The sequence below is a fragment of the Ornithodoros turicata genome, chromosome 4 (assembly GCF_037126465.1).
Source record: "Ornithodoros turicata isolate Travis chromosome 4, ASM3712646v1, whole genome shotgun sequence".
NCBI classification, from domain to species: domain Eukaryota; kingdom Metazoa; phylum Arthropoda; class Arachnida; order Ixodida; family Argasidae; genus Ornithodoros; species Ornithodoros turicata.
In genome coordinates, this window is record NC_088204.1 from 29357839 (window position 1) to 29378001 (window position 20163).

Sequence of the window (20163 nt, forward strand, 5' to 3'; positions counted from 1 at the left end):
GATACAATCTTCCTGATGATTGTATCTCATTACGGCCGGAAGTCTCAGTACGGCTGATAATCCTTTAATTCCCAAGTGTCCCGTTACGCACAAAATCTCATTACGGCCGAAAGTTTTGCCGAAGACAGTCTCATCATGGAAAAAAAAAACATCTGCCGTGCTGGCAATCCCTGTGTTGTATGTTTAACAAAGTAGTATGTGACATTGCTTCATGTATTTGTTTCAAAAAGGTTTTTAATTCTCTTTGGATATTTGTATCTGGTACGTGCATTTGCTCCCAGTCTTCGAGCAACATGCAACACAACGATTCTATGAGCAAATTGTTGGCGAGCATTTGGAAAGGGTGCTGCACAGAATGTGTACAAGGTGTGACCCTCTACTAGTCCCCTCTTCAGTTCAGCATTGGCAACAATGTTGGCTACGTAGTTGGCCGAGGTTCTGGTACAGAGTGTCCATGCTGCTGCTGAATCCTCCGTCGTTCGATGTCATTTGTACCTAGGGCCCTGTGTTTTCGGGTTTTATGGTTTTTGATAGTCGGGGGAGGGGGTAAAAATCGGGTTTCAATTCAGGAGCCGTAAAACAGGGTAAAATCAGGTGATATCTGTTAGAAAAGTAGATTTTCCAGTGGGAAATAAAAGAGAGAGCTTCACATATTTTAGATTGACATAAGATGCAGAATTGCTGTGCTGAAACTGCAATGCTTAGTGTTCTTAAGTGCCTGTATCGGTGGTTCAATTTCCACATTGCAAAGTTGATTTTTAGCTTTTACCCAAAGTGATGATGATGCAAATTGGGGATGGGCCAGGGGAAAAAAGGTTTTACCCTAAAACACAGTGCTAAATTTGTGCCGGATTCACGTGTTTACACCCAGTCGTCGTGCCACACTGCTTAGGTACTCGTTGATTCTGTGAGCAAACTGTTCGTTGGCATTCTGGAAAGGTGGCTCCACAGGAATGTGCACCAATGTTCTCCAGTATTCTTCCAGTCCCCTCTTCAGCTCACTAATGGCCACATTGTTCGCTTCATAGGTGACCTGGGTTTTGGTTGCAGGGTGTCCTTGCAGGAGCTGCCGGATGCCCACATGCAACACGTGGATATGCTGATACCATAATTGTTCCGTTGCTGCTAAAGGACAACAAAGCACTTAAATTTTAGTCACAAAATAAGCTTCCTTTGCAAGTGAACACTGGTGCAGGAATTGAGAAGGAAGGCAAACACAGCCCTTGACAAGCTTTCCATGCAAAGCATGTGATGCTCCTTGGAAACAAGCACGAAGCTGCGTTCGCTTTCACACATGATACCAAGAGTATAGACTATGTGAGTTTTCTAAAAGGATATTTTCATGTCCATTTTCATCTGTTCACACACGTACATTTGTTGCGAAAGCAAAGAGCAAAAAGTATATTTGTACGAACAAACTGCAGAAATACGTGCCTTCAAGCGTATTAATTTAATCACTCCCACTAATTAATCACTTCCGAAGTATGTTTTGAGAGCAGTGTCATTCACACGTTCCCATATCTTGATTTCGCTTGATATTGATGTACTCAGTGTTAGGTCTGCATTTCCTCTGGTTGAAATTCAGGTTACTATCTTTCAGAGACTGTATTCCTATATGACATTGCACTTTGTTCCACTCAACCGGCTCACTGCTATACCCAAAATAAGTTTCCACTGTAATGTCTCCAGTGTAGGACACACTATGAACCTTATTCTTGTTGGTGTATCAATTCCAAAGTATAGCAACTTCTTGCTACAATAAAAATAATGAAGTGAGTTTAGTTACAACCTTTCTCTGTAGCTTTTAATACTTTTTTAACGTGCTGTACTATCACAACCACAGGACTAATCATGGTCAAAGTAATATTCGTGACCCCCGGGTCCTGAAGAGATGAGTGCAAAAAGTTTTTGCATCAAATCTCGCTCACCTGGATGCTCTGCTTTTGGTAGTCGGCCATGAACTTCCCTAGTGCCATCCCTGGTTGACGCCGTAGTTTAGCCCTGCGAGAGTTGTGCCAGCCCTCTGCATGGTTGGTCGCCCTCAGGTTATCCGTGTCCGCATAGTAGTTCCCCAGCAACATTTGGCCTCTGATGGAGTGCCACTGGTTCTCAAAGTAGCCTTTGAGCTGGCCAATGCCACCATTCAAGCTCGGGACGTTTGTCACTGGACTCTCATGCTTGAGGCAGTCGTTCCAGTGCACCAGTAACAGATCCAGTGGCAATAGGGCGAGGCCAACTACCTTACGCATTGCTTGAGCGCTGGGTTCTCTTCACCCCTGTATGAAGTCTGAAGAAATTAAAAAAAATGTGTAGAAATGTTGAGGATACAAGACGTAATGCTCTAGAAGAGGCAATAGCTTAAGCATTTCAGACCTGCTGAACACTTGCACCTTCTGCATGGAAAACGCTCTAGCTCAGGGAAAACACTCCGGCATAAGAGCCTCAAGCATTCAAAATAATGACCTATATTTTGAGACCTGTTTCCTGTTTCTGTCGTTGCTCCTGGTCTGTTGCCGTCAAGATCTGCGGCAACGTATGCTGAACTTTTCAACGTGATCAAGGATGCCCTTACCTCGAGGTTTGGGACAGTTGGGGCCCTCGACTGTGGCCACTTTGACTTCGAAACTCGAGCAATTGGACGCTTCGAAGCCGTCTTCGGTGTTCAGGCTAAGATATGCCTGTTCCATTTCATCCAATGCATCACCAGAACGTTTTGAGAACTGGGACTGGAGGTATGGCTTCATGAATTTTTCTCCTAAGTGCAAGTGACAGTGATGTACTAAATGTTGCGTTTGAAGCTGCAAATCAGTACAAATACACAGATTTTCCCAATGTAGCCCTGTGATGGTACACAATAATAGTTTAGTGATATGCATAATTTCGAAAGTTAATGTTCAGGTCCGGTTAGTAGTCGAGTAGTTCCGTCGCATAATTTAGAAACATTCTTGCTGATTTGTGTTCCTGCACTTGATACCACAAGTAGCAATAAGTCTTGCCGCCGAAGAAATATATGACTACATGCGAAATGCTGCAATGGCACGCACAGAGGAATGCATTAAGCCTAAATGCAGGCAGCTGTGGCAGAATGAATGCCATTTCTAGTGGCACGTTTCAAACAGAATAGAAAAACAATGATACTGTAATAACAGCGTGCTGCAAAACTGTCAGTAATACAAAAGAGCAACAGAAACAGGTCCCAAAATATGGATCATTTGAGCGAAAGCTTTGGGCTCCTGCCGGAGTGCTTCCCTTGAGCCAAAGCCGTTTCCATGCAGGAGGTGCAAGTGTTCAGCGGGTCTGAAATGCTTAAGCTGTTACCTATTCTTGATCACTGCATTTTGTAACCTCAACATTTCCTACATCTTTCTTTCTTTAGACTTTATACAGGGGTGAAGAGAACCCAGCACTCAAGCAATGGGTGCGTGAGGTAGTTGGCCTCGCCCTACTGCCACTGGAGCTGGTGCTGGTGCACTGGGACGACTGCCTCAAACACCAGAGTCCAGTGACAAATGTCCCGAGCTTGCATGATGGCATTGGCCAGCTCAAAGGCTGCTTTGAGAACCAGTAGCTCTCCAGCAGAGGTCAAATCTTTTTGTGGAACTACTATGCGAACACGGATAGCCTGAGGACGACCATCCATGCAGAGGGCTGGCACTACTCTCTCAGTACTAAACTACGGTGTCAAACAGGGATGGCACTAGGGAGTTTCATGGCAGACTACCATTGGGTCATACATCACAGCGTCCAGGTGAGCGACACTTTATGCAAAAGTTTTTTTCTCTACAGGACCCGGGAGTCAAAATTTACGAGTTAAGCTAGACCTCGAACATTACTTTGACCATGATTAGTCCTGTGTCTAAGACAGTACAGCACGTTAAAAAAGTATTAAAAGCTACAGCTAAAGGTTGCAACTATAACTTCATAATTTTTATTTTAGCAGGAAGTTGTTATACCTTGAAATTGATACAGCAACAACAATAAGGTTCATAGTGCGTCCTGCACTCGAGACATTACAGTGGAAACTCAGTTTGGGTATAGCAGTGAGAGCCGGTATAGAGTGGAACAAAGTGCAATGTCATATAGGAATACAGTCTCTGAAAGAGAATAGCAACCTGAATTTCAACCAGAGGAAATGCAGACCTAACACTGAGTACATCAATATCAAGCGAAATCAAGATATGGGAACGTGTGAATGACACTGCTCTCAAAACATACTTCGGAAGTGATTAATTAGTGGGAGTGATTAAATTAATACGCTTGAAGGCACGTATTTCTGCAGTTTGTACATGCAAATATACCTATTGCTCTTTGCTTTCGCAACATATGTACGTGTGTTAACTGATGAAAATGGACATAAAAATATCGTTTTGAAAAATTCACATAGTCCACTCTTGGTATCATGTGATTATAAAAGCGAATGTATCCTAATGAAGCTTCGTGTTTGTTTCCAAGGAACAGAACATGCTTTGGTTAGATTAAAAAGTAGGCTACCGACAGATAATCACATGCAAAGCTTATCTAGGGTTGTGTTTGCCTTTCTTGTCAATTCCAGCACCAGTGCTCACTTGCAAAGGAAGCCTGCTCTGTTGTCCTTTACCAGCAACTGAACAATTATACTATCAGCATTTCCATGTGCTGCAGGTGCGCATCCGGCAGCTCCAGCAAGGGCACCTTGCGACCGGACCCGGGCCAACAATGAAGCGAACAATGTGGCCATTGCTGAGCTGAAAGAATACTAGAGGACATTTGTGCACATTACTCTGGAGCCACCTTTCCAGAATGCCAACAAACAGTTTGCTCACAGAATCAACGAGTACCTGAACGGGTACAACGAGACTCAGTATCGCGATATACCGATACTTGTTGCTTTAGTAACAATTCTCGAAATACCGGTATCGACACTTAAAGTAACTGAGTACTGCTATAGTTGCTAAGAAAGTAACGTGATGTTTTGCGCGTTAATTTTGTTTAAAATACGAATATTTTGCAACATAGAAATATTGCTAAAGTGAACAGCTATTTCAAAGGTAAAGTAGGTAAAGACAGGTAAGGTAGGTAAAGACAGTATATTTCATATGTATGTAGCTCGGACACGTTATGCTTGACTCGAAGTCGTCTTCGGCCGTCCTCTTAGGCAATGGCCTCTCCGGCGGCTGACAGAGTCTAGTGTGACAATTACGTTGGTGTCAGGATCACACATACCGTGGAGTCCAATGACCAAGAAATCTGATCCGCGTTTCGCTCAATAGATGGAGCATAGGACGATCTAATTGATTACCTATCACTGTAGAGGCTCCTGGTACTACGGCGGCAGACGGTTACATGTTACATTACGCGACTGATCCACCATATCAGCGGAAAGGAATACCAGGTACTCTTTTCCTCTTTCTTTATTCTTTTACCTTGGACCTCTAGCTTGCCTTTATCACCTTGAGAACAGCGTCCGCGTGTTAACTGTCATTTGTCCGTGTGATAGCAGACGGATCGACAATTTCATTCAACCGAACCTCGCGAACACACCAAATGTTTCCAACACTCGTTGTGGAACCGCGGAGAAACACGAAAAAGAGAAGAAGAAAAAGAAAGAACAGTAGCTGATTGCGCAGACCATTTACGTATATTAATTTGAAAAACAGTTGCTGGCCTATTGAGAAAGCAATGAAGTGGTATGGCTTGCGGGTGCTCCAATGACTTCATGAAATTTATGGCAAGCTTACATGTGCTTCTGTGTATTCGGAATCGTCGGGATCATTTCGTGAACAGCAAAATTACTGCACCATCGTCAGCCCCAGATTATCAGGGCACTGTCCTATAAAATTATTGTGGACTGTTCTGCGATATCACGGTGCTTTGACACTGGCACATATAATGCTGTATTTTTGGTTCAGTGCGATAGGTAAAGACGGCGCAAGTTGTGTAGTCGGCAGTGCGGTCTTACATGGCGTTCAGTCTCAGTTTTGACGGCATCTGATCACCTGAACAGTGATGGGTGCCTCAGTATAGTTGACAGTGCTGTTGTCGACTCATTTACGCCGACGCCACAAGTTCGACACTCATATTTGTACACAGAGTCTAAAAAGAAGGGAATGAAGCTGCATATGACAGCGGCGGCAGTTATCTTCACGAGCACAGTGCCAGCGGTACAGTGCTTGTGGTGGATAGTACAGCGTGCGGGGGCTTCGGGCAGGTTGTTGCTGGTCGCCATTGGTGGGCATCAAGGGTAAGCTTGTAACAACCGGATAACTTGATAGCCAGATGCTTGCAGATTGTAACGAGGTAGCATGCATTAACAGTTGTGCCCCGGAATTTCTAAGGTGAGCTCAGTGCACAAATTGTGACCAATGAGACGCGGACGCTGACGATCGGCCATCGTGCTTGCAACAAGTCCCTCCGTTCCCTCACCTGGAGAAGGGCAATCTGGCGTACGCGAAGTTCAGGCTATGTTCTACACCAATGTTTCAACTGTCAGTCAAACTGTTCGCTGCCAGATGTTTTAGTACACAGAATGCAGAACATCGAAATTGTAGAACTGTCACCTGTGGCACATTAGTGTAACCGTTCCCTGTAGTATTTTACCCCAACAAGTTGAAACGCTGTGTGTTGAAAAGAAAACTAGTTTTCTTTTCAACACACAGCGTTTCAACAGACGTTTCAACACACGCGTTTAACACAGCGTTCACATGCTTGCTAAGCAGGCATGTGAACGCTGTGTTATTTCATTGAAACTCACGCATCCCTAATCAGCACGTCCTAATCCACAAGGACAGTTCAAGACAACGTAACGTTTGAGTGTTGTCTACAGCGTTGTGCAGGATGCGCATATTTCAGTTAAGCGGCATACCGACTAAGAAGAGCTCAAATATGTGTAGATAAAAAACGAACGAAGATTGATTATGGGAATCGGATATACCTGTGGCTGAACTGAGTTTGTTCGCACAAGGGTTCTGGGGGCAGTCTAAAGATGAATAGAAGAGATAAGCTTCCACAATAAACAGTACACAATGGACACCAGGAGCACCACGGACACACAAACATACATAAATTAAGCTTCCTGTGATAACGATAAGTCAGCTAGGGTACAGTCTCCCTCAGTGTGACGCTGTCCACGCTCCACGGGAATGTGCTCATGTTCGTCATGACACCGCAGGCGGAGCAGAGGCTTCGGCCACTGGGTCCGATAACTTGGATTACATGATGAAGGCCACATTGGGGTCAACTGCAAGCACAGCAATGCAGAGCGCTGTGACGGAAAGGGAATTGTAGTGCATATATCATGCACAACAGTATGAATATGCACAATCTGTCGAAATGGTTGCACTACGAAGACCTTTCCTGCGTGTTGTATTTCTTCTTGTGGTCAGGGTCCCTGATCGGCATACTGCGTGGTATGCGTGGGTCAACAAGCTCTGGATGGAGCTAAGCATTATAAAACCGCTCAAAGTATACCCAGCCCCAGAGGATAGCACATTGGATACAGCTATACTCTGTTCACGTCCATACGATCTAACATGCTATCTGGTTGGCCCTCAGTAGCTGTAACGGCCTTCAGCAAGCACATTTTGCATTGCAGCCTAATTTGGCAATCCAAATTAATGCAAATTCCGCAATCCATTTCTGTTCTCTGACGTTATCTTCATGACAGCAAGTGTGCAGTTGAATGGGCTGTGGATTCTCAGAAATCTTATTCTTGTTTCTCAGAATCTCAGAATTCTCTTGAAATTAGTTGAACAAATGCATATTGTCCACATGCTTCGTCCTTGAACAACACAAGGTCCGATTCCGGACGTTCCTGCAGACACGTCTTGCGTTCTGTCGCTTCTGTTCGCTCTCGATGACAGATTGCTTGATTCGTGAGAGTCTGGTACTACTTAAAGATTATCCAGATGCCTTCTCTTGTAGAATTTCAGAGCTTGTTCTTTGCGTCTCTTCGGTTTTCCGCAGGCAGGTTTCCTGCTATGCGTAAAACCATGACACGCAGGCACAGCACAACCACGGAACGATCGAAGGATTCCGAGATAACAAGCGACAGCTGCGCGTCCACACTCCATTTATTATCACATGCGAAAAGACAGATTGTGACAATTCATCCGGTTTTTTCCACTTGTGCCACATATGGCATGCAGATAGATGGCACCACCGCGCACACCCAAAATCTCAGCGAGTCTGCATTCGCTAACCACTGCTCACAAGAATCCGTGTAGCAACTCTATGCTTCGACATAAACAAATTCTTTCGGGACTTTTAGCGATATTTTTCTAGTACTTAATGGGATTAAAATTCTCACCTTAGGTCTATTTATTTTGTGACCAGCCAGCAAGTCTGAAGGAAGCGCGAAACGCAATTTCCGACGTCAGCAAGAAAATTTCCAACACAAAAGACGAATTTCTGGCACCATTAAGTACTAGAACCCATTGAGATCTCAAATTCAAGACCTATTTTATGCAAATTGAGCAATTCCTTGCGGAGTTATGGGGTTTGAAAAATGCATGAGGAATGCCATTGAGCAAGGAGGGTGCTGCACCCACTTAGCAATACCACAGTATATGTGAGCGTGACTCAGTGCGACACTGCAAATTAGGAGTGGGATGTAGAGCGCCCTGTCAAAAACTTGACCTCAACACTCTTGTTGAACACGCCGTGGTTATTTCCTTCAGTTACAAAGGAAAAAAGTGAACATATGTTTGGTACAATTCCATAATTCCGGATGCGGCGCACGTAGGCGTATCCACAGGTTTCTTGTCGAGGGCTAGACGGACTATTGACAATGATTACGAGTGAGAAATGTGGTCGGCACTATGGAGCGGGGCATGAGAAAGTACCGGTATTCGTAACGATACAGAAATCGCTTTACCATAATAATAATTGTAATAATAATAATAATAATAATTTGTAACGGATTTACGATACCGGTTTAAAAAGGTATCGCTATACGCACTCCGATATAGAAAAAGTATCGATTACTGTAACGGTGTTACTTGCAACGACGATACATATAACACTGCTTAGGAAACTTCTTGGACAACAGGATGCTTAATTGGGAGTCGCTGATGAGGTAATTTTAAAACTCGCGGAAAGAAAACACGTGACTTAGCTTCCACGTGTTGGATTATGCCCCACATTTTCGTCAATGCAGCTACATTCTCCGCCTGCGGAAATGTCTGAGTGGGCCTATTTCGAAGAGCACGGTCCTTTTGCCATGCCCGCAGGCCGAAGTCGTGCCTGACATTGGATGAGATTCAAAGCGCAGGTTTCGCCGTCCGCCATTACGGCACGTTTCGACAAATTCCTACACAAAGACTTATTCATGAGTAAAAACTTGCAGCCAAAGAGAGGGTGGAGACACAACAACACAACAGCGGGAACTGCAGCCCGCGTGATTATTCAGAATAAAGCTCGTACGGTTGTATACGTGTACAGTACTCGTGAAGATAGTTTTGGCTAAATTTTGGAATCGCTCCGGCTGTACGAAACCAACCCGAAGCACCATGTGGTTCGCTCTCAGGGTTCCCAGATTGGGCTATAAACCGCCAAGTTGTGTTACTTTTTGTGACAGCTGGCGGGGTGTTTTTCATGTTGGCTATTTGGCTATTTTTGGGGCTATACCAGCGTTTCACGCCATGCGCTCGGATGACAGCACGCGACCACACGACGACTGTAACCCCTCGTTTCTGCATTTGTGTCCCGGCACACATTAATGCACTGCCGTCTGTCAAGACTGAATAAAGTAATGATCCTTTGCGCTTCCAGGTCGGACGCGTTAATGGGCAGCAGAATAGATATGAGCCGATACGAAGACACACAAGTCGGAATCCCTTTTTCGGAATTCGGTAATTCTGTGACGGACACAGGTGGTGATACTGCAACGCAGCTTTTGTTCTTGTACAATTAGAATTTCCAAGTTCAAAGGAACCAATTCCTGTGCGACTTTACTTTTCTTCTGAACTTGCTGACTTTAAATAAGTTGTGCGAACTGGAGAGAGTACGTAGTGCCTTGGGCTCGCTGATGTTCCATTATTAAACGCCCCAAAACTAATGCTGCTGGAATATTAGAGACTGACCTTGTACAGGACATGTACGGCGCGCATATAAACGGTTGCTCCAACTCAAAATTTGTCCGCGGCAACGCGAGTTGCTAACTTCAAGGACAGGTTCCCAGCTTCAAGTTGCAACCCGCAATGTGGCGAGCATGGGAGCACCTTTACGCAAAGCTGCCGCTTGTATATGGGACCTGTACTTGATATCATGGTGCCTCGGGCTTGGAGACTTTGAAAGTGACCTTTATTTACATAAGCAATAAAGTTATAAGCTATACGTGATGCATCATATCTGATTCAATACATATATTGCGGTTCTTATAGACTCTCTTTGTTCCACTTTAGAACATCGGAAGAAAACATTTACCAGCGACTTAACACAACATAGAATAACATTTAATACGAGACGTTTTGTCTCGTATTAGTCCGCGGCGTGGGACGTTGCTGAAAAGATTTTATGCCATCCGAATCGTACCTGAACATGTTTAAAAGCGAACTTATGTATCCATAATCCAGGAGAAGTTGCATGCTTCCCCCTATCTTATGGTGTATTTTGGCTTTTCTTTCTTTTTTTTTCTTTTATGCGTTGGCGTGAGTTGGCTATATTTGGGCTATTTTCGGAATCAGTTTTGTCGGGATACCAGCTTGGTATCTGGCAACCCTGTTCGCCCTGCGTATTGAAGCCTCGCATATCCTGCGCGCCGTTCTCACGGAGCGTTTCATATGATTCTGCCTTGATGGATGTTTTTTCATGCAAGATTCCCGGTTAAAGATGCAAAGTTATGAAATAAGTCATGGTTTTTGTGTGGAAGCTCAGCCACTTACGCAGAGCTGACGTCGACGTCGAACGGGTACCTAGAATGAAAAACAGAAGTAAACTAACTGATTCTAGCGCTATGTTCTATAGTGATGCGAGAGCCGTGGCGCATAATGCAAATCCAACGTCTGTTATTGCGCGAATATATATATATATATATATATATATATATATATATATATATATATATATATATATATGTATAAAGAGGGGGGAAAAGCCATTAAAAAAATAAGTAAATGATGCTAGACGTGTTTGAAACTCAAACTTACAGATTAAAATGGCTTCTATGGCTGCACGTAGAGAAACAGATACTTATTGAACGATGCGACAGCACCAGAGGACACGTGTTTCGCCGTGTTTGCGGCTCATCGGCCCTGGGTAGCTGCGCATCGTTCGGGATTGGCAAACCAGGGGTCACTCTTGTGTTGTACAATTCGCGCAGTAATAATGACTGCCTGGCACTTCCAATGCGTCTTGAGGCACGAAGCAAGTTCAGTCGCAGGACATTGGGGAACGGGATAGCATTTCCCACGCAAGAACGCCTTTCGCATCTGGATGAGATATTGTATAAGCACTAACCAAGCCTTATATCCGAGATTATGAGGCGGATCACCTGAAACGGAAGCACAATGATTAGAGAGAACCGTGGGCATGTCCCCTGGAAGAGGTTGCCCAGGTCATCCAGCATCCTCATCTAGTGTCAAGCACATGTGACCGTCATTCGCAGTCGCAGCACAAGTGTCTTTGTTCAGGCTTGCCTGCACAAACAATAAGGCTTACAGCCTAGAGACGTTGTTAGACACATCAGGCGAAGCAGACACACCCGATTTTTCACGGAGCTTCCCCGGTTGCGTTCATTTCTTTAAGGTGCAAGGTTACATGGAGAATTCTCTTACAAAACTACTTTCTGAACCCTTACCGTGAACTTGCCCTTACCCTTACCATCAACGGAGAATGTTGTCTGATGTTGAACAACGTCGTATACAGCATTCTAGCTCTTAATCAATGTGGAAACTGTACCTGGTCAATGGTCGATTGTCAACGTAAAAGAGACGTTGACTTTACCATGTAGATATAGGTAGCACGTATTTACGTTGGCTATACGCCAGGGGTGCCAATCTCATTCGTGCTCGCGGGCAGTGTTGAGGAACTATACGCGGTCGGCATTCAAGTTTAAGTTGAGCCTCCTTCCGATATGTGTAGAGCTTAAAATACGTAACGAATATATTTCAGTTGCAGGGTAAGACATGCATTTTATTCGCTGCGTCATGAAGAAAATTGCGGCATCATCGTGTCGTCGCGTCACTTGACATACGAAGGTTCTTCCAGAAAAAACAACAACAACAACAACTTTATTTTGGCTTTGGAGATATTGGACGCCTGCTAGCTCAACAAGTTATGCACCACCCGGTTTTCACCGAGATAGTCATCTCTTCGTCCCCGTCTAGTTGGAAGCGGCAGCCAGCAACCTTGGTCAGCTAAGTGTTTAGGTGGAATCCCTATCTCACCATCAATACATCAATCGTGCACCAGAAATCTGGGCAAGATTTCTGCTGTAAGAATACTCGATTGACAATCTCTTGCTCTACCTGAAAGACGTCCGGGTTATATTTGCGGGGCGAGAGGTTAGGCACTCCGTGGCAGAAGATGGCGGTGATGTGTTCTCCCCCTTGCGCAGCCTCACCTTAACCGTTCAACGCACAATCCGTCTTCTACACCGAATCCCTAGGTTGGCGTGCGGTCCAGAGCATGGAGCAGAACGTCGAGCTCTGACACCAGCTCAACGTCAACCGCCGAACCAGAAGAGGGGAGCTCTCTCTCTCTCTCTCTCTTTTTCTTTAGAAATTGGCGATAGCTTTTTGCAGTGAAGTTCAATTGTATCCTCTACGCCACTTCCCAGCACTTTTCGGTTCAGTAAAGGATGATTTCCTATAATGAACTGCATCATTCTTTGTACCTATGAAGTGTAGAGGCTAGCGTGTAAGAGAACGAGGGACAACCTTGTGTTACCTTTCACACGGTACACTGATTTGCATAGCACACGTAATCCGGTTGGATCCGATTAATACGAGTTCAAACCGTTATTTTGGTTGCGCTGAATACGAACATGAACCTAACCAGCAACCTCGAACCAGAACTTTAACCGAACCAACCATAAAAGCGTGTGCACCGCCTCTTTAATCGGAAATATTCCGGTGATGCCACTGCCACGAAATCAGTAAACAGTAATCCATATTACATTGCTCTATTGTGCTTCTGGGAGAGATTTAATTGCATTCCTGAAATCGTGTGAATCGTCCGGAATTCGTGAAATCCTGTCGTATCTGCAATATGCTGGTCGTTCCAGTGGCACCAAAGCAGGAAAGAGTAATTCGGATTACATTGCTCCATTGTGCTTCTGGCACGAGTTCGATTCCTAGAAGCGTGTACTACGTTTTAGTAATCTGCGGTATGCGGATGATACCAGTGGCACCAAAGCAGGAAAGAGTAATCCGGATTACATTGCTCCATTGTGCTTCTGGCACGAGTTCGATTCCTAGAAGCGTGTACTACCCTTTAGTAATCTGCGGTATGCGGATGATACCAGTGGCACCAAAGCAGGAAAGAGTAGTCCGGATTACATTGCCCCATTGTGCTTCTGGCACGAGTTCGATTCCTAGAAGCGTTTACTACCCTTTAGTAATCTGCGGTATGCGGATGATACCAGTGGCACCAAAGCAGGAAAGAGTAGTCCGGATTACATTGCCCCATTGTGCTTCTGGCAGGAGTTCGATTCCTAGAAGCGTTTACTACCCTTTAGTAATCTGCGGTATGCGGATGATACCAGTGGCACCAAAGCAGGAAAGAGTAGTCCGGATTACATTGCCCCATTGTGCTTCTGGCACGAGTTCGATTCCTAGAAGCGTTTACTACCCTTTAGTAATCTGCGGTATGCGGATGATACCAGTGGCACCAAAGCAGGAAAGAGTAGTCCGGATTACATTGCCCCATTGTGCTTCTGGCACGAGTTCGATTCCTAGAAGCGTTTACTACCCTTTAGTAATCTGCGGTATGCGGATGATACCAGTGGCACCAAAGCAGGAAAGAGTAGTCCGGATTACATTGCCCCATTGTGCTTCTGGCACGAGTTCGATTCCTAGAAGCGTTTACTACCCTTTAGTAATCTGCGGTATGCGGATGATACCAGTGGCACCAAAGCAGGAAAGAGTAGTCCGGAATACATTGCCCCATTGTGCTTCCGGCACGAGTTCGATTCCTAGAAGCGTGTACTACCCTTTAGTAATCTGCGGTATGCGGATGATACCAGTGGCACCAAAGCAGGAAAGAGTAGTCCGGATTACATTGCCCCATTGTGCTTCTGGCACGAGTTCGATTCCTAGAAGCGTTTACTACCCTTTAGTAATCTGCGGTATGCGGATGATACCAGTGGCACCAAAGCAGGAAAGAGTAGTCCGGATTACATTGCCCCATTGTGCTTCTGGCACGAGTTCGATTCCTAGAAGCGTGTACTACCCTTTAGTAATCTGCGGTATGCGGATGATACCAGTGGCACCAAAGCAGGAAAGAGTAGTCCGGATTACATTGCCCCATTGTGCTTCTGGCACGAGTTCGATTCCTAGAAGCGTTTACTACCCTTTAGTAATCTGCGGTATGCGGATGATACCAGTGGCACCAAAGCAGGAAAGAGTAGTCCGGATTACATTGCCCCATTGTGCTTCTGGCAGGAGTTCGATTCCTAGAAGCGTTTACTACCCTTTAGTAATCTGCGGTATGCGGATGATACCACTGGCACCAAAGCAGGAAAGAGTAGTCCGGATTACATTGCCCCATTGTGCTTCTGGCACGAGTTCGATTCCTAGAAGCGTTTACTACCCTTTAGTAATCTGCGGTATGCGGATGATACCAGTGGCACCAAAGCAGGAAAGAGTAGTCCGGATTACATTGCCCCATTGTGCTTCTGGCACGAGTTCGATTCCTAGAAGCGTTTACTACCCTTTAGTAATCTGCGGTATGCGGATGATAACAGTGGCACCAAAGCAGGAAAGAGTAGTCCGGATTACATTGCCCCATTGTGCTTCTGGCACGAGTTCGATTCCTAGAAGCGTTTACTACCCTTTAGTAATCTGCGGTATGCGGATGATACCAGTGGCACCAAAGCAGGAAAGAGTAGTCCGGATTACATTGCCCCATTGTGCTTCTGGCACGAGTTCGATTCCTAGAAGCGTGTACTACCCTTTAGTAATCTGCGGTATGCGGATGATACCAGTGGCACCAAAGCAGGAAAGAGTAGTCCGGATTGCATTGCCCCATTGTGCTTCTGGCACGAGTTCGATTCCTAGAAGCGTTTACTACCCTTTAGTAATCTGCGGTATGCGGATGATAACAGTGGCACCAAAGCAGGAAAGAGTAGTCCGGATTACATTGCCCCATTGTGCTTCTGGCACGAGTTCGATTCCTAGAAGCGTTTACTACCCTTTAGTAATCTGCGGTATGCGGATGATAACAGTGGCACCAAAGCAGGAAAGAGTAGTCCTGATTACATTGCCCCATTGTGCTTCTGGCACGAGTTCGATTCCTAGAAGCGTTTACTACCCTTTAGTAATCTGCGGTATGCGGATGATACCAGTGGCACCAAAGCAGGAAAGAGTAGTCCGGATTACATTGCCCCATTGTGCTTCTGGCAGGAGTTCGATTCCTAGAAGCGTTTACTACCCTTTAGTAATCTGCGGTATGCGGATGATACCAGTGGCACCAAAGCAGGAAAGAGTAGTCCGGATTACATTGCCCCATTGTGCTTCTGGCACGAGTTCGATTCCTAGAAGCGTTTACTACCCTTTAGTAATCTGCGGTATGCGGATGATACCAGTGGCACCAAAGCAGGAAAGAGTAGTCCGGATTACATTGCCCCATTGTGCTTCTGGCACGAGTTCGATTCCTAGAAGCGTTTACTACCCTTTAGTAATCTGCGGTATGCGGATGATACCAGTGGCACCAAAGCAGGAAAGAGTAGTCCGGATTAGATTGCCCCATTGTGCTTCTGGCACGAGTTCGATTCCTAGAAGCGTGTACTACCCTTTAGTAATCTGCGGTATGCGGATGATACCAGTGGCACCAAAGCAGGAAAGAGTAGTCCGGATTGCATTGCCCCATTGTGCTTCTGGCACGAGTTCGATTCCTAGAAGCGTTTACTACCCTTTAGTAATCTGCGGTATGCGGATGATAACAGTGGCACCAAAGCAGGAAAGAGTAGTCCGGATTACATCGCCCCATTGTGCTTCTGGCACGAGTTCGATTCCTAGAAGCGTTTACTACCCTTTAGTAATCTGCGGTATGCGGATGATACCAGTGGCACCAAAGCAGGAAAGAGTAGTCCGGTTTACATTGCCCCATTGTGCTTCTGGCACGAGTTCGATTCTTAGAAGCGTTTACTACCCTTTAGTAATCTGCGGTATGCGGATGATACCAGTGGCACCAAAGCAGGAAAGAGTAGTCCGGATTACATTGCCCCATTGTGCTTCTGGCACGAGTTCGATTCCTAGAAGCGTGTACTACCCTTTAGTAATCTGCGGCATGCGGATGATAACAGTGGCACCAAAGCAGGAAAGAGTAGTCCGGATTACATTGCCCCATCGTGCTTCTGGCACGAGTTCGATTCCTAGAAGCGTTTACTACCCTTTAGTAATCTGCGGTATGCGGATGATACCAGTGGCACCAAAGCAGGAAAGAGTAGTCCGGATTACATTGCCCCATTGTGCTTCTGGCACGAGTTCGATTCCTAGAAGCGTGTACTACCCTTTAGTAATCTGCGGTATGCGGATGATACCAGTGGCACCAAAGCAGGAAAGAGTAGTCCGGATTACATTGCCCCATTGTGCTTCTGGCACGAGTTCGATTCCTAGAAGCGTTTACTACCCTTTAGTAATCTGCGGTATGCGGATGATACCAGTGGCACCAAAGCAGGAAAGAGTAATCCAGATTACATTGCTCCATTGTGCTTCTGGCACGAGTTCGATTCCTAGAAGCGTGTACTACCCTTTAGTAATCTGCGGTATGCGGATGATACCAGTGGCACCAAAGCAGGAAAGAGTAATCCAGATTACATTGCCCCATTGTGCTTCTGGCACGAGTTCGATTCCTAGAAGCGTGTACTACCCTTTAGTAATCTGCGGTATGCGGATGATACCAGTGGCACCAAAGCAGGAAAGAGTAATCCAGATTACATTGCCCCATTGTGCTTCTGGCACGAGTTCGATTCCTAGAAGCGTTTACTACCCTTTAGTGATCTGCAGTATGCGGATGATACCAGTGGCACGAGAGCAGGAAAGAGTAGTCCGGATTACATTGCTTCATTGTGCTTCTGGCACGAGTTCGATTCCGAGATGCGTGTACTACCCTTTAGTGATCTCCGAGTGTGGTCCGATTGATCCGAATCGTCGTGGTCGGAGTTTCGTAGGCGTCCACGAACTCTCAACAGGCCCTGATTGTGGACGAACGGGTCGAGTTTGCGCAAAGGGTTGCTGGACGAAATGCGACTTTGTTGAGCTGCGTCCGCACGGGGGCTTGTGACGGCTTCTGGAAATTATTCGTGTTGGACGCAGCGAAGGATGACTTTCTTCGCCTCGTTCAGCTCATCCGCGCTTCGAGGTTTCCTGCACTAATGCCACCCGTGACAATCAGCCAAAGGGTTATGAAAGGAACGAGCGGTATGCACCAGGTATGCCACGGCCCGCAGTAGAGATGCCCATGTCGAAAAGCGCTCGAAGCGATGTACCCCCAGTTGTTGATTTCCTACGCGAGTTGCCGAGAGAGCCATTTGAGGACGGATTTTCTTGTGCTGGTCTGGTTCAAAAAGCAGGAAGGCTGTGCCCTTCCTCTGCGCGTCCGTACTTTCCCGAAGAAATTTCGGTGCTGTCAGCCAAGTCGTGCTAGCCAAAGCATCTGCAGCGACAGCTCTAGTGGCGTGATCTGCAGGGTTCTGATCGGTAGGAACGTAATGCCATTGTTCGGGCTTCGTAGATCCTCGTATGCGGTTCACACGGTTGCCTGACATAGACGTAGAAACGCCTCGATTGATTGAAGATGTATCCGAGCACAACTTTGCTGTCCGTGTAGAATTTAATGTGAGCATCGATTTCGCTGACGACAAACTCAGCGATATCGACGGCGAGCAGTGCGGCACATAGCTCAAGTCTTGGAATGGTCTGTTAGGGGCGTGGTGCTAGCTTTGCTTTTCCGAACACAAAACCCACGTGTTGCATTCCATCAGCATTTTTCCTACTCTGCAGCATTCCATCCTACTCTGTGGCTCTGATACAAGCTACAGCGGCGATTGACCTGTTCTGAGGCATCGCAGAAGACGCAGATTTCCCGTCGAGGAGCGCCAGAGAGAGAGACTGCAGTGTACTGGAGTGGGTATCTTGAGCCGTTCAAGATGATGTAATGAGTCTCGCCACGTTCGCTAGTTGTCATTCAGGTCGAGAGTGGCATCCCAGTCTCAGGATCCTGAAGAAATATCTCTCAGCAACAGACTAACCTGGTACCGTCACTGGGGCTGTCAATCCTAGGGGTGTAGTATAGGCTTTTCACAGTGGATAGTACGCCACGTCGTGAATTCGGAGTGTCTTTTACGGGCACTTTGAAGGTGAACGTGCCTTCAGGTCCCAGTTTAGTCCAAGGCTCTGCTGCATCGATACGTGACCTCTGCCGAAGTCCATGTCTTTAATGCCCGTGGCATAGTCACCGGATGGAAAGGCGCCCACGACTTCCACAGAGTTAGAGGCTATCTTGTGAAGCCGCATGTTTGCTCCTTTCAGCATGTGCTGTGTCCTTTTGAGTAAGTCAATAGCCTCCTCTTCGTTCGGTAAGGACTTGAGGCCGTCGTCGACATAGAAGTCTCTTTCGATAAAGTGTCGAACGTCCGCACGAAAGTCCTGCTCTCCCTCCTGTGCGGTGCCGTAGGTCGCAATAGAGGGGGAGTATGTGTTGCCAAACGCATGTACACACATCCAGTATTCAATGATATCCTTGCTAGTGTCGTTGTCTCGGAACCACAAGAAGCGCAGGTAGTCTGTCTTCTTCACGTACGAAGAAGGAATAAAACATTCGCTGGATGTCAGCTGTTACCGCCACAGCCTCCTTTCCAAAACGGAGCAGCACACCGATCAGGCTATTTGTCATGTCCGGTCCCGAAAGGAGCAAGTCGTTGAGCGAAACACCTTGGTACTTGAATCGAAAACTACCCGGATTTGGCTCGGTTTCTGCGGGTGGCAAACACCGAAGCTGGGGAGGTATCGAGATTGCTTTGCTTCTTTTCTTTGTGGTGCTGGCTCAGCGTGGCCATTTTCGAGCAGATCCTGCATGAAGGCAACGAAGTGCTTCATTTCTGCGTTCCTTTCCGAAGTGCGACGTAAAGAAGTGAACCGAGAAAACGCTTGTTCTCGGTTGTCAGGAAGTTCACGTCGGGGCATACGAAAAGGCAAAGGGGCTGCTCAGTTGTGTAACGTGTCCCTGTGGAATTCTCTGTCCATCAAGCTCTGTAATTCCTTGTCTTTCATTGACGGAGTAAGCTTCTCGTCATCTCTTGTGATCTGGAATAGGGGGTATCTGGGATCCGTTTGGTCGTCGCTTAGCAGCGGAAGAGACGGGACGGCTTCTTTTGTAGAATGCTCAACACAGGGTTTTTCGTCCACAATCCTTTCGTTGGGGCAGGGCGTGAAGTAGGAAGGACGACCGTTTTGCAACACGCTTGTGGCGAAGGTACTGACCTGTGAATTGCGTAATCGTTCGATACAGACGTCCCCAACTATGACCCACCCGAAGTCCAGCTTCTGGGCGAAAGGAGCGTGGTTAGGGCTGTTGCGCTGCTGACGCACTTTGTGCTCTTGAACGAGATCCCTTCCTAGGAGCAGTATAGGATTTGTGCATTGGGTTCGAGTGGCGGAATGACATTTGCCACTGCCTTGGCACGTGGATGTCTGCGAGCAAAGTCCGGTGTTGGGATCTCATTCCTGTCATTAGGAATTTGGTCGCACTCCGTCAACGTTGGTAAAGGCAGACGTGTGCCACTGTCGATACCCTCAACAACATAACCGGTAGCTCGTCGTCCCAACGTCTCAACCACTCCAGCGCACGTCCTGAGCGTGTATGGATACTCACACCCGTGAATGTTGAAGCATTCGAATAATTCGGGCCTGGCCAATGACTTATTGCTCTCGTCGTCAATGACTGCATATATCCGAACTGCTTGTTCTGGCTGAGCTCTTCTGGATACACTTTGACGAGACATATTTTTGAGTATCCTGCTCATAA

General features: G+C 46.3%; 1 protein-coding gene across 1 annotated transcript in view; it reads right to left on the reverse strand.

Annotated features, from left to right (window-relative positions):
- Positions 1–20163, reverse strand: part of LOC135392248 (uncharacterized) — a 76423-nt gene that overhangs the window by 29489 nt on the left and 26771 nt on the right. Inside the window, exons 3-4 of the mRNA XM_064622967.1 lie at positions 11434–11467; positions 10860–10889 (exon numbers count right to left, since the gene is read on the reverse strand). Coding sequence (XP_064479037.1) covers positions 10860–10889; positions 11434–11467 — 64 coding nt within the window. The remainder of the gene's footprint in view (positions 1–10859; positions 10890–11433; positions 11468–20163) is intronic.